The following is a 14,216-nucleotide window of genomic DNA, read 5'->3' as shown; positions in this document are numbered from 1 at the left end:
AGAAACTACCCTGCTTTCTAGTAGTGTAGCGTAGGATATGCTTGTTCCATCTACTATCATTTCCCTTCAAATATTGTAGCTATTATAACATCATAATATGGTTGTTTTTGGTTTTAATTAAGTATTTTTGCAACTGGATCTAAGTGGTTGCTTTATAAAATGTTTAAAATGCTGTATATTATCAATTTTTTCCGCTGCAAAAGTAATAATAATAACACTGATCATCATAGTAAATAAATAAAGAATTGACTCAAGAGAAGAATGTAAATAAAAATCAAAAACGATATGTAGATAAGTGAGAGAATATTTGATTTTCTTAAGATGTACATCGAAACATCATTCTCACTCTAGATAGATAGATAGATAGATAGATAGATCGATCGAGCAACAGGAATCAAAACACCATACGGCTTCAATGTAATTGTATGGCCAACATTTATCCAACACATTCTTATAATCTTAGCTAGGTTTATTTATTCAATATAGTAACAACTACGAGTGCAAGTTCATAATCTCAACTATGGAACCAATCTTTCTGTTTCTTCTTTTGTCTCTCACCATTCTATATTTTCTCAACCTTCTTCCCAAAATCATCAAAAACAAATCAAGCTTGATCAACCCACCAGGTCCTCCTGGACTACCCTTCATTGGAAACTTGCACCAAATCAATCCATCAAGCATCCATACTTCCCTATGGGTGCTCTCAAAATCCTACGGTCCAATCATATCTCTTCGCTTTGGTTTCGTCCCAACTATTGTCGTTTCATCAGCAAGTGTAGCGAAAGAAGTCTTGAAAACCCAAGATATTATCTTTTGTAGCAGGCCAAGATTGCTTGGCACCCAAAAGTTTTCTTATGGTGGGATAGACGTGGCCTTTTCGCACTATGATGAGAAGTGGAAAGAGATGAGAAAGATTTTTGTAGCTCATCTATTAAGCCCAAAAAGGATACAATCTTCTAGGTATATTCGTGAAGATGAAGTCTCACGTGCCATGAGTACGATACATGGGCTAGCACTTTTGTCTAATAATATAAACTTGAGCGAAATTGCCAAGAGTGTTACAAGTACTATCATGATGAGAGTCTCTTTTGGCAAGAGGTACCAAGATGGACATGAAAGAGAAAAGGTTCTTGGGCTACTTAGTGAACTTCAGGAGACTATAGTGGATAACTATGCTTCGGATATTTGGCCTGGCTTGCCTTTTGTAAGTTTGGTTGACAGGTTCACGGGCAAGGTGGATCGGCTAGAGAAATGCTTCCAAGGTTTTGATTTGCTTTACCAACAAATCATCGATGAACACATCAACCATCATAACCTGAAGTTACATGAGGAAGAGGAGGATGTTATTGACATTCTGCTACGGCTTATGCAAGACAAACTCTTCAACCTCACTCACAAGCACATAAAAGCCATGCTAATGGTAATCCCTATCTCACTGCACGCGATTCATGTTGTTATCTCTGTTGTGTTTTCCAATCTCCACTCAGCTTTGAATACTTTTCCTTAATTAAGTTAGAAAGCAAAGATATAGCAACAATAAGTAAGTTATATTAATTATATTAACATGATATTATATCAATTTTTTTGTTTTTTTTTTGTTTTTTGGAGAATCAGTTTTAATCCACTTATGATCAAGCAAATAAAAGGAAACCGCCTCCCAAATCTTGTATGTAGGCCCCCCTTGAAAGTAATGAATTTTCGGTTTTCATTTTTAGAGATTGAGAATGTGAGAGACACAAAATGTGTTGATTCCTAATAAGAGGGTTCAACGAATACCAGAACGACACGTATGAAGCGAGATGAGTAGTTTTACAACGTTGGCATGGTTCAATAATGCAATGAAATATCTTTTCTCATCGTATGTGTGTTATATAAACGTTGGACTAAATGTTCTTAGGACACATCATTCTCACTAATCACTATAGTCTATAGATATTAAGAACAATAGGAAAATAAAGTACGACTTCTATTTAATTGTATGGCTAGCATTCATGCATCCAACACATTCTTATCTTAGCTAGTTTATTTCTTCCATATAACAAAAGTTAGACTTAAAATTCATAATATCTCAACTATGGAACTGCCTTCTATGTTTCTTCTTTTGTCTCTCCTCCTATCTTTATTCTATCTTCTCCCCAAAATCATTAAAAACAAATCAAGATTCAATCCCACCAGGTCCTCCTGGACTACCCTTCATTGGAAACTTGCACCAAATCAATCCATCAAGCATCCATACTTCCCTATGGCAGCTATCAAAAACCTATGGCCCAATCATATCTCTTCGTTTTGGATTCGTCCCAGCTATCGCTGTTTCTTCAGCAAGTGTAGCAAAAGAAGTCTTGAAAACCCAAGATCTTAACTTTTGTAGCAGGCTAAGATTGCTCGGCGCCCAAAAGTTTTCGTATGGGGGATAGATGTAGTCTTTTCTCCGTACGATGAGAAGTGGAAAGAGATGAGAAAGATTTTTGCAACTCATCTATTAAGCCCAAAAAGGATACAATCTTCTAGGTACATTCGTGAAGACGAAGTCTCACGTGCCATGAGTACGATACATGGGCTAGCACTTTCGTCTAATAACATAATAAACTTGAGCGAATTTGCCAAGAGTGTGACAAGTACTATCATGATGAGAGTCGGTTTTGGCAAGAGGTACCAAGATGAACATGAAAGAAAGAAGGTTCTTTGGCTAGTTGGTGAAATTCAGCAGATTATAGCGGATAACTATGCTTCGGATATTTGGCTAGGATTGCCTTTTGTAAGTTTGGTTGATAGGTTCACGGGCAAGATGGATCGGCTAGAGAAATGCTTCCAAGATTTTGATTTGTTTTACCAACAACTCATTGATGAACGCCTTAACGGTCAAAACCTCAAGTCACATGAGGAAGATGACGATGTTATTGATATTTTGCTACGGCTTATGCAAGACAAACTCTTCAACCTTACTCACGAGCACATAAAAGCCTTGCTAATGGTAATCCATATCTCCTCTCTATTGGCTGATAAGATTATACATGAATGTGTATTATGGCATCATGTTGAACTGATTAAAACAACATATCGGAATAATTAAAAAATCATTTTGAACCCGACCACTTTTTCTTCTTTTTTCTATTTATTTTTATGATAGTCATCACTGACCTACCCGATCATTTCATTTAACCCCAGAAGGAAAACCATTATAGGTGAGAGACCCAACCTCAACCAGACCATATATATTCGATTGAAAAAACACCTTTTTAATATAATGATACTTTACTAATTAACTAAAAGTAAAAGTAAAAAAAAAAAACTTCATTTATGTCTAGTAATTTTTTTAAATAATATTTTTTTAAAAATTATGTAATTACGAGCTATATATATACTTATGCGATTTGCATACATTTTTATAATTTTATTTTGTTTTGTTAAGATTAACTAACATATAAAACTTCAAAAATAAAAATTATATATATATATATATATATTTGTTTTGCTTTACCAACAACTCATTGATGAACACATCAACCGTCAAAACCTAAAGTTACATGAGGAAGAGGAGGATGTTATTGACATTCTGCTACGACTTACAAAAGACAAACTCTTCAACCTCACTCACAAGCACATAAAAACCATGCTAATAATAATCCCTATCTCCTCTCTATAATGGTTTCACTCTCCCATTTTTTTTTGTAAATTAAATAAATAACTAATTAGAAAAAGAAAGTGATTAGTGACTCTCTATAATGGTTTCACTCAGTGTGACCATGTTATGCCCATTTTCGTGCAGCCCCTTTTGTAGCGCGATCTTGGGCCTCTAGAAACATAATGGCCCGGTCTTCTACATTTGGGCCCACATCATTCTCCCCTGGATAGAAAAAAATTCGACCTCGAATCAGTAGCACCCTCATCATCAGAAGTGCCCTCGTAATAAGGTAGTAAATGTTTCACATTAAACACATCAGAACAACGAATGTGACTCGGCAACTGTAGACGAAAAGCATTTGAGTTTATCTTCTCCACAATTTTCACGAGTCCAATCTTCTTAGCTGATAATTTGTTGTATTCCCCAACACAAAAACGATCTTTTGTCAAAACAGCCCAGACAAAATAACCTTCTTCAAATTCAACATGTCGTCGCTTTTAATCAACAGCCTGCTTGTACTTTGAATTGACTCTAACCAGGTTGTCATGCACATCTTTATGAATTTCATGTAGCCCTTCAACAAAATCTTTCACATTCTTAGGTACAGAACCAGGAACAGGAAGTGACATCAGGTCAAGGGGTCCCGTGACTGAGCATAATAAACCACTTGAAAAGGACTAAACCCGGTACTTCGATTGACATCATGATTATGAGAAAACTCAGCTTGACATAGCTTTTGATCCCCGACCTTCACATGTTCACCCACAAGGCACCGCAGTAAATTTCCAAGTGAACGATTAACCACTTCAGTCTGCCCATCTGTCTAAGGGTGGTAGGCACTACTGAAATTGAGCTGAGTATTCACCATCTTCCACAGACTACGCCAAAAATGACTTAAAAAACGAGTGTCCCGGTCAGACACAATTGAGGCGGGTAACCCATGCAACGGGTAGATACCTCGAAAGAACAATTGAGCTACATTAACTGCATATGCCGTCTTCTTACAAGGAACGAAGTGAGCCATTTTAGAAAACCGATCAACAACAACAAAGATCGAATCATGACCAAGCTGAGTACGCGGTAATCCCAACATGAAATCCATGCTAATATCAATCCAAGGCTCTGAAGGAACCGGTAAAGGCATATAGCACCCAACATTAGTAGCGGTTCCCTTTGACACTTGACAGACCCTACAACGTTTCACAAACTGGTCTACTTCTTTGCGCATAGTTGGCCAAAAGTAAGAAACTTGCACCAATTGTAAAGTACGGTTCCTTCCAACATGCCCTTCACCGTGTATCTCTTGAATGATTTGAAGACGAAGGCTTGAATCTGGAATACATAGTTGATTTCCTTGAAAAAGAAACCGTCATGCACTAGAAAATCTGACCTCTTCCCAGATTGCACATCCTGCAAAACAACAGAAAAATAAGGGTCCACCGTTAGCTGTTCCATGAAGGTGTCTACACTTGGCACACCAACCCTCATACAGACAAGCAAATTACTCCTCCTACTCAAAGAATCTGCCACCCGATTTGAAACCCCAGACTTGTGTTTCACCACAAAAGTAGATTTTTCCAAGAAAGCCATCCATCTTGCGTGCTTATGAGACACCTTGTCCTGACTACGAATATGCCTCAAGGAATCATGATCCGTAAAAAGAACAAACTCCTTATGGAACAAGTAGTGACGCCAATGTTTTACAGCCAAGACCACCGCATAAAACTCCAGTTCATATGTACTATATCTCAACTTTGCCCCTGTTAACTTTTCACTAAAATAAGCAATAGGTCGACCCCCTTGACTGAGGACCCCTCCAATCCCAACCTTTGAGACATCAGTATGAAGTTCAAAAACTTGTGAAAAGTCAGGCAATACCAAAATTGGTGCGGTAGTGAGTTTTTCCTTGATAACCTGAAAAGCTAACTCTGCTCCCTCTGTCCATACAAACGTCTTTCCCTTCATGCAATCTGTCATAGGGCCATAATGGAACTGAAGTGTGGAATGAACCGTCTATAAAAAGAAGCAAGCGCATGAAAACTGCGGACTTCAGTAATGGTGGTAGGAGTTGGCCAGCTCTGAACAGCTGCAATTTTAGACTCATCCACCAGTATCCCATCACCTGAAATAACATACCCTAAGAACAAAACTTTAGGGGCCATGAACACACATTTATTTGTTGCTGCATAAAAATTGTCTCTGCGAAGTAAGGCCAAAACCTTCTTGACATGCACAACGTGCTCACTGAAAGAAGCACTATAAATAAGAATATCGTCAAAATACACCACCACAAACTTCCCATAAAAGGCCTGAGCAACTGATTCATCACCTGCATAAAAGTACTATGCGCGTTTGATAAACCAAAAGGCATCACCAGCCACTCGTACAACCCTTCACGAGTCTTGAAGGCCGTTTTCCATTCATCCCCAGGTCTAAGACGAATCTGGTAATAACCACTCTTCAAATCCAACTTTGTGAAAATAGTAGCACCACTAATCTGGTCAAGCAAATCATCAAGTCGAGGAATAGGAAACATGTACCTCACAGTAATCTTGTTGATGGCTCGACTATCAACACACATACGTCAGGTGCCATCCTTCTTTGGAGTTAACAAAGCAGGAACAACACAAGGGCTCATACTTTCACGAACATGACCCTTAGAAATCAACTCCACAATTTGTCTACGCAACTCTTCATGCTCTCTCGGGCTCATCCTGTAATGTGGCCTATTGGCAATTGTGAACCAGGCTCCAAATCAATATGATGTTGGATGTCACGCAAAGGTGGCAGTCCATCCGGCAATTCATCAGGGAAAACATCAGAAAATTCCTCAAGTAAAGGAATCATAGCTTTAGGAATCTGAACTTCATCGGGCACCTGCTTCCCCGAATGCTTTGTGGCTAACTGCTTGGGCTTGCTAGGAACAAGAGTTATCTTCACCCCACCAAAGAGGAAGCTATAAGAACTGGACCGCTCGTCATGTTCTATAATTCGATCATACTCCCAAGGTCTACCCAACAGTAAGTGACACGCATCCATAGGAACCACATCACACACAACATCATCTTTATATGTGGACCCGATAGAAAAAGAAACAAGGGTCTTCTTAGAGGCCGTTACCTCTCCCCCTTTTTAAGCCATTGAAGTTTGTAAGGCTTCAGGTGACTCTCCGTCTTCAAGGCTAACTTTTGGACTGCCTCTTCAGAAATCAGATTGTCACAACTTCCAGAATCGATAACAAACGTGCAAACCTTCCCCAGGATGGTACATGTGGAGTGCAATATGTTATGCTTAAGCCATTCATCCCCATCAGCCTTTGGTGTATAACATGAGTGCCTGACCACCAAGTTCACCCCACATCACCAGTCACAACCTCCTCCTCATACTCGGGTTCATCATCATATTTTGGGGCCTTTCATATTCTTCATACTGTTCATCCTCAGATTCAACAAACAAATGCCTCTTACCCGCTTGTTTACAATCAACTTGCCGATGGCCTGTCTCACCACACTTGAAACACTTAACCCCGCTGCTACTAGCCCCTTTAGAAGTTGACCCAGTGTTGTTAACCCCCGGCCTCTGCTGATTAGGCCCGTCACGAGGTCCTCCACCACCCGACCACGAATTTTGTCACACCCCACTTTTAGGGCCTAAGTGTGTGACCGTAAGTTGGTACCCGTTTTGTAAATAAATCAGAGTTGCGGATTTTATTTCAGCGGAAGTCTTTAATAAAATATTATTACTTTGAAAACTTATTAAACTCTCGGGTTTAAATACCCGTTCAATGTTTCAAATACATTTCTTTCGAAAACATATTTATTTTATAATATTTTAAAATAAAATATCTGAGCCATCAGATAGCATCTAATGACTATAACTCCAATCTTCTATTCCTCTTTGCTTGTATAGTCTAACCTTTCTTGATTCCCTGTAACATGGGGGAAAATACGTCAGCACAAAGCTGGTGAATAACGCTGACTCTAAAATCTCTTTTCAATACCTTTGTGAAACCAACAATAATACCTTTATGACTACTCATTAGGCACCCAACTACATTGGGATCAAATTACCCCAAGTACCATGTACAATTAATTATATACACAATATCATTTCTCTGAACAGTCCCGTAGACCTTCAGAGGCATGTTGATGATATGCATGGCCTCGGGGAAATGCCGAGTCACCATGTATGTTTGGATCCAGACACATGTATACTCTTAATTAGAGTGTCCGTTTCTTATTATTGTACACAAAGTTTTAAGGATTCGTAAATCCTATGCAAACATTCTGACTCAATATAAAAGGTTTGGGGCGTATGCACCTTGTCTGTTTATAATCAATTTTCGATACTGATTCCTGTTTTCTGATTCTCATCTTCTTGTTTTGTTACCTCGGACCTATAGTACGAGAATAACCTTTGTATAAATAACTAAAATCAGCGATCTAGCTTTAGACCTTTAGTCTAGTTTGGTATAACTTCAACCTTGATAAAATCATTTGTTTATTTAAAACATTTGGACCTCTAGTCCCTTTCTTTATTTACCAATCATATGCTATGTTTCTTCTTCAGGAAGAAACGTCTATTCTGAGTTTCTTCTTCAAGAAGAAACATTAATTTCATAATTATAATCTTTTTGTGTTATATTTCTTAGTCATAAAGAAATATTATTTTAACTATAACCTTTGCTTAAGAAAAGTTATTTTATTCTTAATCGTAATCAAGATTTGGCTATAACTTCGACTATGGTCTTAAGCCATTTATAATAAAATAATAACTTAGGCAGAACCCCTTACCTCACACGGGTATTCGGAGTTAGATATACCTAAGTTTATACGGGCAGCACTTCTACTCTATGCACGTTTATCGAGGCGTCCTTGATCCACCTTTTCTTAGCACGCAAATCGAGGCAATGTTCGGTCGCCGGGTCATGCACGTACTTCGAGACGGAACGTCGGGTTATTTTTGGATGGCACGCACTTCGAGGAAAACACCGGGTATTTGGCACGGATTACGAGGTGATGATTTTCGGGTCGTTGGCACGCAAAACGATGTTCGGCACGCAAACCGAGGTAGAGAAAGGGTAAAAATCTAGAGAGAGAGTGGAAATGTGTGTGTGGGAAATGCCGTGAGCCTCCCTATTTATAGCCAAAATTGGATCCTATCGCGATATGTGATTGGCTCCTTTTTCATGTTCATCGCGTATCGCGATGACACATGTCATCAGGCGTTGCCACGTGTCCTAACACGTCTGCCACGTGTCGCCACGTGGTCTGACACGTGTCCTGTCATGCTGACACATGTCACCAGAGTGTGACACGTGTTGATGCGTCATCACGGCCCATCGCGATTTGCGATGGCCGTCTTCTTGGACTCATCGCGTAGCGCGATGGGTTCCTGAATATTATTTTTTCATTTTTAGCCCCTCGTCTTTGATAGCTTGTCATTTCTAGGCTAATTCTCGTTATCCAAAAATACTAAGGCGGCTCTTAAAGCGTGCGAAGTGCAAAGTGCGCCATCAAAGCGCCGCATTGCGCCCTTCGCCGTCGCCGTCGCCATCGCCCGAGCTCGTGCGCGTCGGGTGCTACGCACCCTCCGCTAGGACCACTTGGTGCATGATATTCATAAAAGAATATAACTACGGAAATTCTATCTCTTATAAAGAGCTTCCATTTTTTTACCACTTCCAATGTGGGATGGATTCCATTTTCCTTATTTATACCTTGGTGTAAGGCTTCCACTTTCTTACATCTTTCCATGTAGGATGAAATTTCTTTCATGTAAGTAAACTTAACTTAGGAAATATTTTTATTTTCTTATTTTTCTTATATTTCCTTATATAATATTTTCTCATTACTTATCTTTGAGATTATTTTTGATTCCTCAACTTTCCTAAGTTGTCAAATTTGGATCAAAATTTTGGGGATGTTACAAATTTCCTCCAGGAGGGGCTGGTGAATACGAACCGCCCACCCGGAGGTTTTGTTTTTCAAAAGCCAAGGCCCGTTGGTGCGCCTCGGGGACTGTTAGCGGATCAAAAAGATTTACAGAGTCCATAATCTGAATCCTTAAACCCTCAATATACCGAGCAGTGAGTTGCTCATCAGTTTCTTGAATATCATTTCGAGCAACCAAATGGTAAAACTCGGTCGTATATTCGTCAACCGATCTGAATCCCTGCTTCAGATTCTGCAACCGTTGATACATCAACCGTTGAAAGTTGTGAGGCAAAAAGTTAGTCCGCAAACACTTTTTGATCTTGGCCCATGTCATGATCCGTGACTTCTCGAGTCTATTTCGTGTCAACATCAATTGTTGCCAACATGTTGATGCTCTCCCACGTAGCCTGGTAGCGATCAAAGGTACCCACTTATTCTTAGGAATCAAAACACCATACGGCTTCAATGTAATTGTATGGCCAACATTTATCCAACACATTCTTATGATCTTAGCTAGGTTATATTTATTCAATATAGTAACAACTACGAGTGCAAGTTCATAATCTCAACTATGGAACTAGTTTTTCTCTTTCTTCTTTTGTCTCTCTCCCTCCTATCTCTCTTCTACCTTAATCTTCCCAAAATCATCAAAAACAAATCAAGCTTGATCAACCCACCAGGTCCTCCTCCTCCTGGACTACCCTTCATTGGAAACTTGCACCAAATCAATCCATCAAGCATCCATACTTCACTATGGCAGCTCTCAAAATCCTACGGTCCAATCATATCTCTTCGCTTTGGTTTCGTCCCAACTATCATTATTTCGTCAGCAAGTCTAGCTAAAGAAGTCTTGAAATCCCAAGATATTATCTTTTGTAGCAGGCCAAGATTGCTTGGCGCCCAAAAATTTTCGTATGGGGGGTAGACGTAGCCTTTTCTCCGTACGATGAGAAGTGGAAAGAGATGAGAAAGATTTTTGTAACTCATCTATTAAGCCCAAAAATGATACAGTCTTCTAGGTACATTCGTGAAGACGAAGTCTCACGTGCCATGAGTACGATACATGGGCTAGCACTTTCGTCTAAGAATATAAACTTGAGCGAAATTGCAAAGAGTGTTACAAGTACTATCATGATGAGAGTCTCTTTTGGCAAGAGGTACCAAGATGAACATGAAAGAGAGAAGGTTCTTTGGCTACTTAGTGAGCTCCAAGAGACCATAGTGAATAACTATATTTCCGATATTTGGCCTGGCATGCCTTTTGTAAGTTTGATTGATAGGTTCACGGGCCAGTTGGATCGGCTAGAGAAATGCTTCCAAGGTTTTGATTTGCTTTACCAACAACTCATTGATGAATACATCAACCGTCAAAACCTGAAGTTACTTGAGGAAGAGGAGGATGTTATTGACATTCTGCTACGACTTACAAAAGACGAACTCTTCAACCTTACTCATGAGCACATAAAAGCCATGCTAATGGTAATCCCTATCTCCTATAATGGTTTCACTCTCCCATTTTTTTTTTTTGTAAGTTAAATAAATAACTAATTAGAAAAAGAAAGTGATATAGTGATTAGTGACTCACGTTTAGAGATGTCAACGTAACCCAAACCCGATGGGAAAACCCGAAACCCAACATAAATGGGACGGGTAATACCCGACCCATTAGGGTTTGGGACAAGTTTAGGATTAGTTTTGAAATTTTTCGCGGGTTTGGGACGGGTTTGGAATTTCTAATATATCTGATTACTCGATAACATAACCCCATTTACCCGATTATATACCCGATGTACCCGATATAGCTTATTATATTATATATATACTATATTCCAAATGTATTATTTGTCGAAACTTATTTATGTCAATATATTTGAGACATTTTAACTTTATAGTAATTATCTTTGTAATCGATTAGTTATATTTTGTCAAAACTCGGTAGAAACCCAGCGGGATTTGAGCCGGGTATACCCGACGGGTATTTTATCAAAACGCGATAAGAAACCCGAAACCCGACGGGTAATTATCCGATTAAAACCCGATGGGTTTGGGACGGTTTTTCATAACCGGGTATGGGTTTGGGAATACCTAAACCCGACCCATTGTCATCCCTACTCGCATTGGATAAAAGCATGAAACAATTTAATGAGGCAATAGGCAACACCCCACTCCAACTTTGAGGCAACGCCCAGTTCACAAAGGTGTGTAATGTTGGGGTGTTTTAGGAGATGATATGGCTAGGGGTGTTAGACCATTAACATGCTGATGGAGGCCTTTAGGCCCAAGTATTAAGGAGTGTGTCGTGTTATATTTGGAGGCCTATGTTCGTGCTTCCAAAGGTGACCCATCAAAACGGGCATAACTTGGCCTACGAAGCTTCGTTTCAAGCCCACGACCAGTCATCGAAGCTTGAGACAAGGAGCCCGTCAGAAGCCCAAAAACGCCTCCTAAATAAAGTTATGGGTCTTTTTATGTTTTTTCGTCAGTTTTTACATTTTTATTTTTGGGTTTGTGTTTGGCCCATGGCCTTTTTTGGGCCTATTTCGTATTAGAAACTCTATTTATATGATGTTTATGTAATGTGAAAGGACGGACTTGAATTTCAGTAATAAAATATTTTCTCTTCATTTTCCTTGACATTTGGGTGGGATTTTGGGATTTTTGGGAAATTCATCACGGGTATTCCAAAAATCAACATGATTTAATCTCGTTATCGTCTTACCGCTACATCACATGCCCTTATCTAATTAAACTATCACACCAATAAAGCTACAACAAACACCTTCTGTCTTACGAACATATAACATGTGGCCTACACCACACATTCTGAACTTATTCTTATTTAGTTTTTTCATAGTTTCCTTGTATTAATTGCTTGCTTTATCTTAGAATGTATTCGTGGCCGGGACAGATACAAGTGCAGCGACTGTGGTTTGGTCGATGACATTGTTAATAAAGAACCCTAATGCAATGAAGAAAGCACAAGAAGAAGTGAGAAATGTGATCGGAAAGAAGGGTAAAATAGATGAAGATGATCTTCCCAAGCTTACTTATCTAAAGGCAGTGATGAAAGAGACCATGAGGCTATACCCTCCGTCTCCACTTCTAGTCCCTCGAGAAACGATTAAAGATACTATTTTACATGGCTACAAAATCAAGCAGAAAACCGTAGTTTATGTGAATATATACGCTATAGGAAGAGATCCCGAGTTTTGGGAGAATCCAGAGGACTTCTTCCCGGAACGCTTTTTAGATAGTGGCATTGACTTCAAGGGTAATGATCTCGGATTGATTCCTTTTGGGGCTGGTCGAAGAATTTGTCCAGGGATGTCGATGGGGGTTGCCATGGTGGAGCTTTTACTTGCTAATCTTCTTTGCTTGTTTGATTGGGGTTTGCCGGATCGCATGAGGAAGGAAGATATAGACTTGGACGTTATGCCTGGAGTAACTATGCATAAGAGAAATGAACTTTGCCTTCTAGCTCATGTGTGCTTTTAAATAAAATTTAAGAAGAATACTTCTTGATTTAGTACATGGTTTGAACTTCCTTAGTTAATTGATATCTTATTTAATTAATAGCTGAAAAAAATATACTGAATATTGATCACTATTGAATATTGATCTAAGCCTAAATGCCCAATCGATCCAGCCAAAGAGCCCAAGTTAACCGGTTAGCGCAGCCCCAAACAAGTTAAACGTTCTAGTTATAAACAAGAATAAAGTATTGTGTAAAGTAAAGCTTGATTAAATTTGTTGATGAAAGTCTATAATCCCGGTCGCCTTCTCTTTGTAATAGGATTTTATTTCCTATCCTTCTCTTTAGAAGGGAGGTTGCAGCGCAACTTGTTGCCCACTTACCTGTCATTTTATTATATATTTTATGAGTTAACAAAAGGTCACTACCTCAATAATAATAATAATAATAATAACAACTATTGTAATCACTAAAACTAATCTACAATTTAAATAATCTATGGTAGGAGTGTTGCAAGAATGAATTTATCACTAAAACAGTCAGAAACTGAATCAAACAATTGATTAAATAGAAATAAAAAATCAATTAAATCTAAATCAATTCTAGAATCGATCGAATAAAAAAAATAGAAATTGAACCTAGTTAGGGATGAAGATGGAATCAACGTAGCATAAATAGACGTTGTGTGATGAAGATGATGGTCGACGAGGATGGAAATGGCAGTGGTGGTCGACGATACGGAGGTGAAGATCCATGATGAAGATGGGTGGTGAAGAGTGTATCTTGTCTGTTGATTGGCTCAGAAATATTTTAAAGCTAAATGGTTCAGATGTTTACTGAACCATCAAGAGATTTTACTGTAACCAACCATGCACAGATGTATATGATCGAATCATACCTTAAGCTCTGAATGTTGATTCCATTCAGAGTTAAACAAACACACCCCTAAGGCTTTGCTTTATAATAAAAGGTAGGGGAAAGTCAACATACAAATGACATTAACGTGTTAATTGTGAGAATTAAATAGAGTAATTATATATACAAGTAGAATAATTATGTAATTACATCATAATAGTAATTATGATGTAATTACATAATTATTCTACTTGTATATATAATTACTCTACTTGATTTTCACAATTAGCACGTTATTTTTATCTGTATTTGAGATTTTGATCCAAACCCT

The 14,216-nt window shown here is 38.6% G+C and overlaps 1 protein-coding gene and 1 pseudogene across 1 annotated transcript; both read left to right on the top strand.

The window, feature by feature from the left end:
* Positions 1-386: 386 nt before the first annotated feature.
* On the top strand, positions 387-13,075 carry LOC143556680 (6,7,8-trihydroxycoumarin synthase-like). The gene is made up of 2 exons (XM_077045946.1): positions 387-1,420; positions 12,445-13,075. The coding sequence occupies exons 1-2, from the start codon at positions 521-523 to the stop codon at positions 13,051-13,053; spliced, it is 1,509 nt and encodes a 502-aa protein (XP_076902061.1). The 5' UTR covers positions 387-520; the 3' UTR covers positions 13,054-13,075.
* On the top strand, positions 1,881-3,070 carry LOC143556709 (6,7,8-trihydroxycoumarin synthase pseudogene; annotated as a pseudogene).
* Positions 13,076-14,216: the final 1,141 nt, after the last annotated feature.

This window comes from Bidens hawaiensis, unplaced genomic scaffold (assembly GCF_021521415.1).
Source record: "Bidens hawaiensis isolate Kalapana, Puna unplaced genomic scaffold, B.hawaiensis_p1.1 tig00018669_1, whole genome shotgun sequence".
Lineage (NCBI taxonomy): Eukaryota > Viridiplantae > Streptophyta > Magnoliopsida > Asterales > Asteraceae > Bidens > Bidens hawaiensis.
Note: the sequence above shows the minus strand (reverse complement) of the source record. Positions and strands in the feature narration are given on the sequence as shown.

Coding starts and splice junctions, on each gene's coding strand:
- LOC143556680 (XM_077045946.1), top strand. CDS start 521: ATGGAACCAATCTTTCTGTTTCTTCTTTTGTCTCTCACCATTCTATAT. Junction 1,421..12,444: donor ACATAAAAGCCATGCTAATG/GTAATCCCTATC, acceptor GCTTTATCTTAG/AATGTATTCGTGGCCGGGAC.